The 15655-nt window shown below is 37.8% G+C and overlaps 1 protein-coding gene and 1 pseudogene across 1 annotated transcript in view; both read left to right on the top strand.

Annotated features, from left to right (window-relative positions):
- The window catches only part of CPD (carboxypeptidase D), a 136340-nt gene extending 131075 nt beyond the window's left edge, over nt 1-5265 (top strand). The window contains exon 21 of the mRNA XM_077165422.1: nt 1165-5265. Within this exon, the coding sequence (XP_077021537.1) occupies nt 1165-1391 (227 nt within the window). The 3' untranslated portion in view covers nt 1392-5265. The remainder of the gene's footprint in view (nt 1-1164) is intronic.
- A 5913-nt stretch (nt 5266-11178) lies between these two features.
- LOC143686032 (RNA-binding motif, single-stranded-interacting protein 2 pseudogene) lies at nt 11179-13786 on the top strand (annotated as a pseudogene).
- Nucleotides 13787-15655: the final 1869 nt, after the last annotated feature.

Raw genomic sequence — 15655 nt, forward strand, 5'->3', positions numbered from 1 at the left:
CAACAATTCCATCTTGACTGAAAGGGGGAAAAGAAATGTAATTAATAAAGTATCAATGGCAGAGAGAGTTCAAATTAGTCAAGAGGCTACTCTGGAGGTTGTTCTTATGCAAGCTTCAGTTAGTCCTTGCTAGCTATCATAACCTGCCAACCCCCAACCAGGATCATTCTAGCCAATCCTAAAGAATACCTATGGCAATATATAAGATTCCACAAGGGTTCCATGCACTAGAGTAACTTTCTAGAAACCTGCAACCTCCAGATGGGTCCCTGATCCAGATAAGTCCTGAAATTTAGAGGGCCCAGCCTCTCTAGAATATCAAATAGTTCCATCTCCCTACCCCATATTAGTGACAGACCCTTCCAATATGAAAAATTTAGAATGGCCATAGCCCAAACACCCCTAAAGAGAGGGATGGAAAGATCAAAGGTGATGGTGGAGTTATACAGAGAAGACAGGATTTAACAAATGAATATGAATGCTGAATCATTCAGTTTATATATCTTTTAAACTCCAGTATTTTAGAGCAGCTAGAAGTAAAAATCTAAAATTGTGAAATTGTAACCCATGTCAAAATCTGAAATCTGTTCTACAACTAATTGTGGTGCTGTGCTTTGAAATTTATAGCTTTTTTGTATATGTTTTTTTCACAAAAAAAGAAAAAAATGTCGATTGTGATGATAAAAAAATATTTAAGCCCTCTAGCATCCTGTATTCTGGAGCAGCTAGAAGGAAAAATCTGAGATGATGGTATGGTAGCCCGTGACAGAGTCTGGGATCTATCCTGTAACTACTTGTTGAAAAGTGCTTTGAAAACTATAGCTCTTTTCTTTCTTTGCTTTGTATATATGTTATATTATGCAATAAAAAAAGATTAAAAAACAAACAAAAAAGTTAAAAATTAAAAAAAATGATCTCTGGGTAATAGCAATGTGAAGATGTGGGAATGTGGGGTTTAAGTTTTTGGTATTTTTGCTTATGTATATATTTAAGTTTTGATTACTGTACATGTACTGTTTCTCTAAAAACAAAAGGTTGTTTTTAAGTTCATGAAATAAAAATAAAATAAGTGAGGGGCACCTAATAAAATGTACAGTTGTAAGCAGCTGCCTACTTATGTCCTTAAATTGGAGCACCACTCTCATGGTGGTTTTTGTTTGCCAGGGGCCACCATGTCAGCACTGATCCTAACAGCTTGCATTATTTGGTGCATCTGCTCAATCAAGTCTAACAGACACAAAGATGGCTTCCATCGGCTCAGGCAGCATCATGACGAGTATGAAGATGAAATTCGCATGATGTCAACGGGCTCAAAGAAATCCCTCTTAAGCCATGAGTTCCAGGATGAAACAGACACTGAAGAGGAAACATTATATTCTAGCAAACATTGAAACACACAACCTTGCTTATCTCCCCGCATAATTACCAAGCAAACTTACAGTTCCTCTTGGGAGACACTGCATTAAGAAGAGAGACTACTTTGCTTCTTCAAAGAGCTTTGGGGAGTGAACTTGCTAAATCTGTATTTTCTGTGAATTTGGTTGGCAGTTCTGAACTTCCCTTCCTTAAAGAACTCGTACCTTTAAAAAAAATCTGATTTCTATTTATGCAGCAGAGATGGGGCAGCCACTTTGTTTTTCCTTTTAATTTAAGATGAACTGTTTGGAGCTTATGTAATAACTGCATAAAGCCAACTAGTGGATGTTGTATTTTGCACATCAGGTTTTACTAGTGGCTTTAGCTTTTTTTCCTTTAATTTCAATGGCCAAAAGAATCCAGAAACATTAAGGCAGGGACAGCAGTCAGAATCTGACATAAAGCTTTAAAAACTCGAGGTTCTCTCAGCCTATTGAAGAATACTTTTCTCCAGTTATCAACTAGCTGGAATTTCTCTTATTATTCAGGTTTAACAGAAATTGAATTGATTTTTAAACATATATGACATTAGAAAATGAATAAATGGACCTCCACATTCAGCTTTCTACCTGTTTCATGACTAGATGAGAACTGGGGGTGGGGGGGGCTGCACTCTAAGCAGCATTTCACTACCTCTCTTGTAAGGTTTAGCAAAGTTCTAAATCTCCCCATTTTAAGGGAGAACTTGTTGGCTTTGTTGTGAAAGATCTAAATGTCCATTAGAATGGCACTGAGAGGGAGATCTAGCAACAGCTAAAACTTATGTTGCTTATCTTTTAACTTGGTAAAAACTCACAGGTGCTGCTGCTTTTATCTGTGAAGCACTAGTTTATTCTAGGAATGCCTGATTCTTTAATGTTTCCTAAATTTGAACCTTTTCCTACATTGTATACTTATGGTTTCCAGATGATCCAACAGTCTACAAGATCTGAATTCTACTGAAAACATCTGGAAGGATGGAAGAGCCCTACTTCCACGTTTTTAACCTACAATTGAACACAAAATATCTACACTTCATGCTCCAGCCCACACCATGTCCTTGAATGGCATACTATTAGTGAAACTGCTTGGCTAGCCTTGTTCACATAGACCTCTGCAAGTGATTGGGTTCTTTGTCCTAATGTTTTGTTTTATAGTCTATTTTTGATTGACCAATTTTGTTAAAAGTTCACTTGAAAGCATTTAAATATGCCTCTCTCCATTAAAAAAAAAAGTAGACTATGGACTGCCCTGTGATCTAAGACTGTGGTGTGAAAGTGTCATTTTCAGTGCCAGTCAGGTTATTGCAAACACCTGAAAGATTTGCATTTTATTATGTCTGTTGAATCATGCTATTAAATGAAAATGATGCTTTTTAAAAATCTTACCAGTGATCTAATGGTTTAATACCTTTGAATTTCTTAATGGCCAAGTTGTAGCTTAATTTGTACTAAATCTGGAGATCTAAAAACTTGCTTTCATCTTTCAAATTGTATTCTATTTCCATTAATGTTATCAGTCATCTCAAGGCCTTCAAATGGAGTGATTTACCACCCTTTTAGGGCATTCATAAAGCTTTATGTGGAATGCAATCTAAAGTGACTTATAAAAAGAGATTTGGTTTAGCAGAAGTAATGAGGTCATGACATTTTTAGTGAATAGCTGATAAATTTGGGTGGTTCTAACTTAAGCCATTCTGGTGTTAATCCTGGTATTAGCAATTCTAAATTCTGAGCCTTTGCCACCCTACTTTCAGCCCACCACATACATAGAACACAGTTTATGTGGTGCTAATAATTATGAAATATGCATGGTTTCATTTCTTTTAACAATACTTTGTCTTCTTTAATTGGGTAGCATGGTGGTGGTGCTCTTTTTCAGCTTTATTTTTAAGAGTGGAAATAAACAAGGGGCCTAAAAATGACTGCCTCTGCTTGGGACATTGCAGCTAGAAATGAAACAAAGTTATGACAGCCTTTGTTAGCAGTTCTTCTCACTAGAGGATACCTTTTAAGTTTACTCCTCTCTTGCATTAAACATGTCTTTATATCACAGTGGCTGGAGGGTTTGTCTTTTAAGCATGGGTAAAATTTGTTTAGAAATGAACACACAAATAATTCTTTAGTACTTTTTTCTGAAAGGAAAACCAAATTCTGCTATAATTCTTTAATATTTAATGAATTTTAAATAATGTAGTACATGGGAAAATAAGGTCTTCTCAGCCTGTGTTATCTATTAACGTGAATGTATAGGATCCATGACTACTAAGACTGTGTTCTTAGCCCTGCTTTGTTTTTTAACTGTGGGTCTAACGTACTTAGATTAGACCACATTAACTGCCTAGGCGCAAAGCCATATGGGATGAGGAATGCATGTCTTCTGTATTTTTCCTTGGGGCTTTCTATTTCCTTGGAGTCATGGAGGAAAGTAAGTTATCACAGTATTAAGAAATTTGCCCAAATCTGAATTGTGCCTTTCTTTATTCACAAGGCATGATTTTTGTCCTGGTGATCAGTTTGTAAGCCCTGTGCTTACAACTGTGTTCGTTTCCAGCTCTTTAATAAAAGCAAAGTAACTGAGTAGGTAATGTTCAAAGTATTTGCCTCTGTAAATGTGCTTATATTGATTATGTAGTTCAGTAAGATGAGCCCAAGTAATTTCAGAAGGAAAGACTCTTTGGTTTTGATGTATTTTGCTGAATGCTTGAATAGTAAGCGTACCCTATCCATTTGAGTATTGCTTGCACTTCTCACTGAAGGGAATTTGCGTTGGGACTTTGCCATCCTTCAGAGAGGAAACATATTGTATTTGGCCCAATGTGATTGTTAATTTTTTATGATTTTGACCTGAACAAGATTTGCTAAATTAATGAATATTGAACTTCAAAGCTAATTATGAGCTGATAAATAAATAACAGGTAGTGCTTTTGCCTGAGCTTATTGTGTTTCTGAGCAACAGGAAGTTACTCAGAATCACGACCTGCTCCTCCATTTCCATTTATTCTCAGCATTAAATAGTTTTATCTTAATGCCAGAAATATACTTGTGCCAGCTTTTGTCCCTCCTGTTTTGAAAGCTGATTAGCTATTATAGCATAGCACCCTATGTTAAAGTTCTCTAGTGGAATTATTTTCAACAGTAGCAACCCAGTGTTTCCCTTTTCCACTAAGATTTTCTGTCTAGCAACCTTTTGATAAGTCTTTGGGTTTCCGATTTGTTTTGATTAAAGCAGATTTTTGTGAGATGATTAAGATCTTTGAGTAATATCAAATGAACTTGGATTTCTAGTTTATGAAGAAATTTCACCCAATACCCATTTCTCTATTCTTTATCAATAATTAACAAATATTCCACTTGACTCAAAATATTGTCCTGGTTGACTTTGATTTAACAGAATATATTATGAAATTTGAAGGTAGGTTACCATTTTGAGGCAACTGAATATAAATTATGTAAATATGTATAACTATTATAATTCTTATGAATGGCATAACATGAATGTACAAGGTACTTATTCTATGTTAGCCATGCTGCAGATGTTCTGGAGGTATGACATAATGGTGTTTTTAATGCTCAGATTAAAGATCAACTTTTCACTTCTTCATTTTTTTCAGTGACACTCCCCAGCACCAAAACAATCTGTAGCTGTTTATATGAGGTGTCCAACACCCATTCATCTCAAGTGCTTCAGTCTGGTTTATTTCATGCACTGTGCCTTCAAAATGAAATTTTTAAAAGGGACTTTAAATGAAATTGAATAGTAGTCTGAAAAAATCAATCTGTGTAATTTATGTGAAATCTAACTGTAATGAGGTCCTTTCTGTTTTTTATATGTAAACAGATCTAATCCTGTATAAAATTTATTTTATGATGTTTGTCTTTCTTTGTGTTTTGTCTCATAATCTTTTTTCAAAAGCACTATACCAGAAAAAAGTTACAGTTCTAAATTGAAAAGAATGCATCTGGTTTTTCTAGGAATATGGAATACACTTGTAGTGTTTCTTCTGTCTTCATGAATTGACTCAAAAGAAAGCAATATTTTTCAAATAATCATATCATATGGTGGCCACAGTTCTCTTTTTCTGTTTTTTCTTGGCTGGATTAATATATGGCCAGTCATTTCACACCACCACAAAACTGATCATTGAAAGGCTTATGTACCCATTTAAAACTTATGTGTTCAAAATTTTTTTTTTTTTCCAGGTGAGACTCAGTTAAAATAAATGTCATCCTGGCACTTTTGTTTAATATCCCTTTTCATTTAGCAGCAATTTATTAATACTGCTACTGTACTAGGAATTGAGAAAAGAAAGTTATAGAAGAAACATGGGCTCTGCTGACAAAGAACTCATGGTCCAAACCAGAGAATTATAAATGGAAATAAGCCTTATTTCAATAGTGATTGGTTTTTCTAAAAAAATTATTCTTCTCTAATCCTATGTAAAATTTAGGAAATAAAGCATGGAGGTTGAGCATAGACTTTGAAGTTAGATTAATCTGTGATTGATTCCTGGCTCTACTTCCTCGTGTGACCTTGTATTACACAAGTTTCTTACCTCTACTTAATCTCAGTTTCTCTACTGGTTAAAGAACAATACTTCATAGCACTGTGGTGGGAGTTAAACGAAATAATGTTAGTGTAGGACTCAGTACAAAATCTGATGCAGAATTGAACACCCAAAGTAACCAGCATCCATTTTCTTTCATTTGCTGTTTTTAATCCCTTTGAAAGGATGTTATTATTATTTTTGCATGGGTAGGCACCAGGAATTGAACCCAGGTCTCTGGCATAGCAGGTTAGAATTTTGCCACTGAGCCACTGTTGCACTGCCCAAAAGGATGTATTTCATAAAAATATTTTTATTGGGATATCTTCACATACATACGGTCCATCCAAAGTATACAATCAGTGGCTCACAATATCATCACATAGTTGTGTATTCATTACCATGATTGTTTTTAGAACATTTACATCACTCCAGAAAAAGAAATTAAAAACATTTACATCCCATACCCCTTACCTCTTCCTCCCATTGACCACTAGTATTTCAATCTACCCAATTTATTTTACCCCTCATTTTTTTACTCATGTCTCCATAAAAGGAGTATCAGATACAACACTTTCACAGTCACACAGTCATACTGTAAAAGCTATATAGTTATACAGTCATCTTCAAGGATCAAGGCTACTTGAACACAGTTCAACAGTTTCAGGTACTTCCTTCTACCAATCCAATGCACCATAAACTAAAAAGGATATCTATATAATGCATAAGAACCTCCAGGATAAACTCTCAACTGTTTGAAATCTCACAGCCACTGAAACTTTATTTTGTCTAATTTCTTTCTTCCCCCTTTTGGTCAAGAAGGCCTTCTCAATCCCATGGCGCCAGGTCCCAGCTCATCTGGTGAGTCCTGTCCCACACTGCCAGGGGTATTTACACCCCTGGGAGTCATATCCCATGTAGCAGGGAAGGCAGTGAATTCCCCTTCCAAGTTGGCCTAGAGAGGCCACATCTGAGCAACAAAAGAGGTTTTCTGGGGTTAATTCTTAGGCATAATTATAAGTAGGCTCAGCTTCTCCTTTGCAGGTATGTTTCATAGGGATGAACTCCAAGATTGAAGCTTGGCCTAATGAATTTATTGTCCCTACTGCTTATGAAAATACCAGAAATTTCCCAGATCAGGAAGTTTACTATTTCCTCCTTTCTCCCCAGTCCCCCAAGAGGACTTTGCAAATACTTTTTGTTCTCTGCTAAAATTGTGCTGGGATGCATCAGGGTATCACACTAGCCTGTACAAACTAACAAGTTCTAAAAAGGATGTTATTTTATCAAATATACAAACAAAACAAAAATCTGTTTATAGCTGTTCTTTTCAACCTAGAAGAAACCCTGGACACCAATACTTTAAAAAAATGCTAGGAAATTTTCCATTATGTGGTTCAATAGATTGTCTGTAGCATACATGGTAGTAAAGTTAATTGTGCCAAGTGCTTCATATTTAGTTTTAAATAAAATTAGATTGTAGTTATCTTTTTTTGCAATGGAAACAGCCTAAAGTGCTGCAGGAGACCTGAACAGTAACAATGTTTGTTTCCTCCAAAGTTTGAAATATTTTACTGAATTTTTCTCAGGAGTTTTCTCATACCCAAATCAAGAACATTTTGGTTTGTATTATAAATTGTAATCTATTGATCATGTTCAATTTTTCAGATTTCTAGGAGCTGGTTCTTCTCAGCAAAGTTAGCATAATGCTCAGTGATAATACATTACTCTGTCATGCACAAATCCCATCGTGTGGTCTTCATCTTTTCTTCTCATTTGCAGTTAGAATGTCAACTGTTTCTCTGCTATTTACTACTAACCTCAGGTAAGCCATTAATTATTGCCCACAAAGTAAGAGCAATGAACCATGAAATCAACAAAGACAAATTTTTACTTCAATGGCACAATTTATACCTTATTTAGTAAATTGAATGTTAAAAGCAGACAACTATTTATTTGGCCTTTTGACTGGAGTCAGATAACATCCTCTACCCCAGTACTGTATAAACACATACAGAAGAAGTGAGCAAGAATGAGAGAGGTTGGCCCATGTGGAGTACAAAGTTGCTGAAGTTTAGAGGCCAGCCTAGAAAAAGATTGAAAACAAAGTGAGAGAATTATTTAACTATATTGAAGATTTTTATTTGGAACTGGGAGTATACTGAGAGGGCTGCCTTAAAGTCATTAAAATTGGACAATTTATTGATTCTATTAGAAGCAATATGAGGCGGCAGTGATAAACTGTAAGTGGAAAAGAAAAGTAGCAAGTGGATAAGTTTAAGATAGTACAAATTGAAAGAGGTAACAAATTAGGTAAAAATTCTTATGACGATATGGATTATGTTCTGAGCTTAAGGTGCCACTGAGATTGAGACAGAGTGAAGGGGTCTTGAGAAGGGTCTAGTTGCTAGAACTAAACCACTAATTCCAAATTTTTGAACTTATTGCACTATTTATAATTATTGATACTTATTATGTATTGAATGGTTCCTAAGTAGAGTTTTTCAAGACCAAATAGGCTTTGAATTTAGCTTTGAAAGATATCAGGTGCCCAGAACAACTGATCCTAAAGACAGAGAATGGGAGAGATAGGGAGTAGGTAGGTTTTAAGTAACTGAATCAGAGGATTTCTACAAAATAGACTTTATTTTAGAATAGTTTTATATTTACAGAAAAGTGAAGACAGTACAGAGAGTTGATGGCTGGATTTTAGTTTGGAAGATATGGGTGTTGGGAGGGCAAAGAGGAAGGATTGTATAAAGAGTTCTATCCAACAAGACTTGCATGGAGTACATTTAAAGAAGTTCTGGGCATAGGAAATATGATTTCTAGAACTTAACTCAGATGTGCATAACCTGGGTGGTCCAAAGTCAAGCCATGTGATAGAATCCCCTGGTGACTGAGTTAAACTCAGATTTATCTAGTGGAAGGTCAACTAGAAGGGACTCCACAAATTTTTCAAGGGCAGTCACAAAACATGGATAAAATCAAGAAGGCAAAGAAATAATGCAGCATGAATAAGGACAAGCAGAAAAGGTCTGCACAGGTTTCAGATATATTGAGAATATTCATAGGAAGTTATAAAATAATAGATTTTAAAAATAAATAGAACTAGAATTGAAAATACAGGAATTAAAATGGATGGTTGTAGTGGCAGATTGAACAAAGTAGTAGTGAACTAGATTTACCAGTAGAAATTCTCTACGCAGCACAGAGGAAAAAAAAAAAAAAGGGTAAAACACAAAGGAGAAGGTTAAAAAATGTGGATTTAACATAACATAAAAATGTGGATTTGATCATTGTAGAAGGAATGGGGAGAAAGAATTAAGCATTATAAGCTATTTTAAGAGCTAATGACTGAGAATTTTCCAAAATTCATAAAAGATATCAATCTGCAGATTAAAGAAACTCAATTAATCCCAAGTATGAAAAAATGAACATTCAGTGGTTCAGTGGTAGAATGCTAGCCTTCCATGCAGCAGACCTGGGTTCGATTCCCGGACCATATACCCCACCCCACCCCACCCCACCCCACCCCACCCCAAAAAAGTAAATATCCGTATCTAGGCACATCAACGAAACTGCAAAGCACCAAAGACAAGGAAAAAAAAAAATCAGAACAAAAATATATTAAATTCAAAGAATTACAGTTATAACTAAGAGAAACTACTCACTCTCAACAACAGAAAAAAAGTACAGTAAAATGCTACCTTGAAAGTGGCACAGAGAAAATGAAATAATTTCCAATGTAGGATTCTATATTGAATATATCCTACAAGAAGTAAGGTAAACTTCCAGGTAGCTGGAAACACTGATGGCAGCCTAGTCATCTATCCACCAATATTTCCTCACAAAACGCTACAGAAAATAAGAAGGAAAAATTACATCTATACAGATACCAAACTTTCAGTGTAATTTTGTCAGAGAATATTGAAACTTCAAAATAATTGTGAATAAAAAGAAAAAAATTACCAAATCTCATCATGCACTCTCACATGACTGTCCAATCCCAATCACATCAAAAGGCTTTGTGAAAAAAAAAAAGCAGACCAAGATAAAGTGCAGGTAACACAGATGACGAAGGCTAGCAAAAGGGCCTATGATTGATCTAAAACTTCTGTAAGAAAGACTTAAGTCCACCAAAGTCTAAATTTTCTATTAAAAAAAAGAGCACAAATTAGAGGGAAGGGACTTCAAAGTAAGCACGATTTAGAGGGAGATGTGTGATTTAAAGAGGCAGAAAAGAAAGGAGAAGCACCCTTTCCCAATTAGAGGATGAGGGAGAAAAGAAGCAGGCAGGAACATTTTGAATACTGCAAGACAAAGAACTGCAAAATTGGAGAACACTCGACTTGTTCTTCATCACTAAACCAACCCCCGTAAAACCACTAAGTCTCTGCACTTTGCTATACTGACAGAAGAGGACACTGGTAAAGTGGGAATCTTGGTAAATCCCAATACCATAAAAGTGGACAAGAGGAAGATTAAAAAAAAAAAAAGTCTATAAAATCTATTACTATATATACTATATATAAAACAAAATTTCACCTCTTCCCCCCCCACACACACACACTCAAAAAACAACCACAGAAGAGTGACATCATCAATATGGGATATAAAACATCCCCTGGAAAAGTCTCCCTTAAGAATCAACGAATAAGAGGACAAATCCTACTTGCTTGAAACTCTGAAGGATGAAAGAGATTGGAGAAGGATGCCACAAATGCTGAATCAAAGAAAAAGAAAAATAATCAATAAAATCAGGTAGGAAACTTTCATTCCTTATCTACCCGTCTGAACCACTCCTCCTCAGTCATACAGGAGACACATAAAGGCAGCATAGCCTAGGTCCCTCCTTACATAGATGCAGACTATAGAGTCACAGCAGTGAGGTAGAACCCCATGCATATCCAAGCACAGGGACCCAAGTCCAGGGCAAAACACAAGCAACTGAGTGCCACATACAAAAGTGCCCCCAGGGAAAGCAAAAATAGAGACCATGGCACAATTGTTGGCAAGAGGTGCACACACTCAATCTGTTCTGTCTGCTGGACCACCTCAATGCAAAATTATCTTTCTGGATTTTCCCTGTCTGGCTTCCTGGGCAGGATAACCTAATGAGGATGAAACTGGAGTCTAAAAACTTCACAGAAAAAAATAAGGGGATAACTGAATTGCTGTAAAACAGGACTGGTCCCAGAACTGAAAAGTATAAGGAAAATGGGGCACTGGATGAGGGAGAGAATTAAGAAATCATAGGAACTCGGGAGAAAATTCTGCACTAGAAAACCAGAACAGATCAAGATTCCTGGATAAGGAACAGAGGAAAGGAAGCTTTCTCCTGGAAGTAAAACAATTGCCAAAAGGTGCAATCTTAAAAATTCTACTGCATATCTAGGGCAAGATTCAGGTGAAGAAGAGCTGAGAAAATCTGAACTACTCTAAAGTATCCGGCTACTCTAAAGTTTCAGAATAAGTTGACCAAGCATCAAAGAAGAGCCTTAACATAAAGCCAATTGACAGTAAAACCCTAGGCAAGAAGGTGAAATTAACCTTCAGAGTTAAGACATCAAAATAATCAGATGCCCAGACGTCAGCAAAAAATTGCAAACCATACCAAGAAAAAGGAAGATATGGCTCAGTCAAGAGAACATATTAAAACTTCAGAGGGGACAGAATTTGGAACAAGTAATTAAAGAAGTTCTAAACAAAGCTCCTGAATCAAATTAAGAAGATGAAGGAAAATATACAGAGCTAAACAGTATTAGGAAGAGAAAGTATGTCTCTAGCTCCTTTTCTCCACCTTTCTCCTCCCCTTCCTTCTCCGTCTCCCCTCTCCCTCTTCTTTCTCTCAGCTCCCTAACATTAAAGAGAAAATGCTGCTGTACGTGTCTTCCAGGCCTGGGATACTGACTTTAGGCTATAACAAAAACAACAAAAATCTATATGTGTCATTGCCTCAGCAGATGGCCCACCTAGTCCAAGCAACAGTACCCCCAGCAGCAGCAGTGGGAGCAATGGAAATGATCAGCTGAACAAAACCAATCTATACATCCAGAGATTGCAGCCCCACACTAAAAACCAAGACCTTGTCAAGGTGTATCAACTATATGGCAAGATTGTCTCTACTAAGGCCATGCTGGACAAGACCACAAACAAATGCAAAGGCTATGGCTTTGTGGACTTGACAGTCCTCCAGCTGCACAGAAAGCTATAACGGCACTGAAAGCCAGTGGTATATGGCAGAAATGGCAAAGCAACAGGAGCAGGACCCCACGAATTTATACATCTCAAACATCCCACTATCAACAGATGAGCAGGAACTGCAGGAGATGCTGAAGCCCTCTGGCCAGGTTATCTCCACCTGAATCCTTTGAGACATCAGTGGGAGAAGCAGAGGGGCTGGCTTTGCAAGGTGGAATCCACAAAAGAAGTGTGAAGTTATCATCACCCATTTTAATGAAAAATATATTAAGACACCCCTTGGAGTACCAGCCCCATCTGATTCCTTACTTTGCAAATTTGCTGATGGTGGGCCAAAGAATAAAGGAGAATTTGTACAAAATGGACAGACCTGGCCAAGGAACAGAGATATGGTGGTATGGCCTTGACCTATGACCCTACCACAGCGCTTAAGAATGGGTTTTACCCAACCCCTTTTAACATCACCCCCAACAGGACGCTCGCTCAGTCTGCACTGTCCCCATATCTTCCATCTCCTGTGTCTTCATATCAGAGAGTGGCTCAGACATCTCCTCTACAAGTACCTAACCTGGCTTGGATGCACCACCAGTCATACCTCTTGCAGCCTTCAGGCTCAGTTCTGACACCAGGGGTGGACCACCCTATTTCTCTCCAGCCTGCCTCCATGATGGGACCCCTTACCCAGCAACTGGGCCACCTCTCCCTCAGTAGCATGGGCACGTATATGCCACCAGCTGCAGCTCTGCAAGGAGCTTATATTTCCCCGTACAACCCTGTGCCTTCTTCCAATGTTTCAGTTGAGGAGAGCAGTGGCCAACAGAATCAAGTGACAGTGGATAATTCCTCAGACCATGGGGTCTATTCTCTCCAGTTCAACAAATAATAGTGGCAAAACCTGCCTATTTCACCTTTTTACACTTTTTGATTTTGTGAATTTCTTTTTTGAATGAAATTTCATATGGAATTTTGGGAGAAATGGGCAAGGAACAAGGTAGAACATTAAACAGGCAATGTGGAATTAGCTTTTCCTCCTTCTGCCCTGCCACATCCTGGAGAAAAGGTTAAACTTTGGCTTTAGGAAGTTGAGATGTGACATAGGCTCATTAAAGAGACAACTCCACAGTCTTTGGAAGCCACTTTTGAGTCAAATTTGGATGAAGGTTAGGTCCTCCTTGGCAAGTTCCAGAAGGATGAACTTAATGACTTCTAACCCTTCTCACTGCTGAGACCAGCACCATCTGAGGAAGTAACTTTCCCAGCTATAGGAAATACCTGCTTTCTTGCCTCCTGAAGGTTATGCTTCTCTGCCTGGGTCCCTTGGCCGGGGACCTCTTCTCTATTGCACATTGCTATGCTCAGAGCCTTCACAGCTGTGACCTTGTTGAATCCTCTTAGGTTCTTTCCCCACTGTAAAAAACAGCAGCATTACCTAGCAACTAGTGTTTCTTAGCTGGGGGCAATTTTGTCCACAACAGACATATGGCAATATCTGGAGATGTTTTTGATTGTCATACCTGGGGCAGTGCTACTGGTGTCTAGTGGATAGACCGGGGATACTTCTAAAGGTCCTACTGTGCATACAATGACCTCCCTCCACACATAACAGAGAATTATCTGATCCAAAAAAATGCCAGTAGAGCCGAGGTTGAAAAACCTTGGAATGAACAGTGTTATCTCTGCCTCCATTGGATAATAGGACTTGGTAGACTCCCCACCCCCACCTTGGACACACAATGCTTTTTTTTTGGGGGGGGGGGTGCATGGTCTGGGAATCAAACCCAGGTCTTCCACATGGAAGGCAAGCAGCATTCTACCACTGAACACTCATGCACCCCTGACACACAGTGCATTTTGACACTCATGCATCGAGTTGGGAGAGAAAGAACTGGGGACCTTGAATTCTCCCCAGGTTTTGACATTTCACACTTCTGCACACAGCAAAAGCTGACCTTGAAAGTCTTTTGGCCGTGTGTATACCTGCCTAAGGCCCACACATATTCAGAGGGATTGAGGCTGCTCTGTGCCTGTACCGTGCAGGAGTGGGAAAGGACAAAGCTCTCCATAACTGTCCAGAATGACCTGCCCTGTCCTGGTGTGTGAGTTCCTTTCCCAGGGAGCCAGGGCATCAGAAATAATATTCCTTCTTGTGGAAAGACAACAGGGAGCTAGGATAGAAAAGGACAATAAATCCCATCTGATTATTTGCAAGGTCCTTAAAAACAAGTCTGTATCTTGCTCTTAACTTTGTCTCCTTCTGTAAGACCTGACTATGCACATGGAGATAGATGGGTAGAAAGCCTTAACTTTCTAGGATTTATGATCCTGCACCTGTCTTCTCCCAGGAACTTCCTTACCCACTGAAAGAGGAATTCTGCTCTCCTTCACTTTGAGGTCAGGTACCTTTCCACCAGACAATCAGGATAGAAAGTCAAATACTGGCTAACAGAGAAACAGGTGTTCATTAGACTGGCTGCAAGGAGAGTAAGGAGATGGTATAGGAAAATGTAGCTGTAGTATCAAGTTGTTGCTTTTAGAATTGGGTCCAGCTTTCCCTCCTCTACTACTGCCCACACCAGAATTGCGTCCCAATGCTTCCTACCCATAGACTGTCCCTTTGTACATTCTGGGGTAAGAGATTGGGAGACAGTAGGTAGGATATAACATAAATGACAAAATTACCAGTATTATGTTTCTTATGGGTGCTTCTAACCTCAGAATGGGCTTATCCAATGGACAACAGCCCAAACTCAGTAACTTTCCAGAAGGGTTTGGCTGGGCAGGTAGCTCTTTTTCCTGAGCCTCCATTCCTCAGTCAATCCTTAGTTGCTATGATAGTTGCTATGATAGGAGGTTTAATACAGTGGGGGCCTTTCACATATAGAAACTGCTGTTAATGTTACTCCTGCCCCTGGAACTCCTGATTCTGTCTACTTCTCTGTATTTAAAAAAATTTTAAATGGCAAAAAAAAAAAAAAGATGAAGAGGACAAAGTGTGAGTTTAAAGAAGAATTTAAAATTTTAAAAACAAATATGGAAATTATGTGGATGAAAGGTATGATAATGGAGATTAAAAATATACATACAACACAACAGGAGGCATACATCAGCAGATTTGAACAATCAAAAGAAAGAATCATTGAACTAGAAGACAGGACAACTGAAATCATATAGTCAAAGAACAGATAGAGAAAAGAATAGGAAAAATTGAGCAGTGTCTCAGGGATTTGAATGATAGCATGAAGCATATAAACATATATTATAGATGTTCCAGAAGAAGAAGAGAAGGGAAAAGGAAGACTATTTGAGGAAATAATAGCCAAAAATTTCCCAATTCTTATGAAAGACATAAACATACATGTCAAGAAGTACAATGTACTCCAAACAGAATAAACCTTAATAGACCTACTCCAAGACACATACTAATCAGAATGGTTAAATGCCAAAGATAAAGAGAGAATTCTGAAAGCAGCAAGAGAAAAGCAACTGATCACATACAAGGGACCCACAAAA

The sequence above is a fragment of the Tamandua tetradactyla genome, chromosome 6, assembly GCF_023851605.1.
Source record: "Tamandua tetradactyla isolate mTamTet1 chromosome 6, mTamTet1.pri, whole genome shotgun sequence".
NCBI lineage: Eukaryota > Metazoa > Chordata > Mammalia > Pilosa > Myrmecophagidae > Tamandua > Tamandua tetradactyla.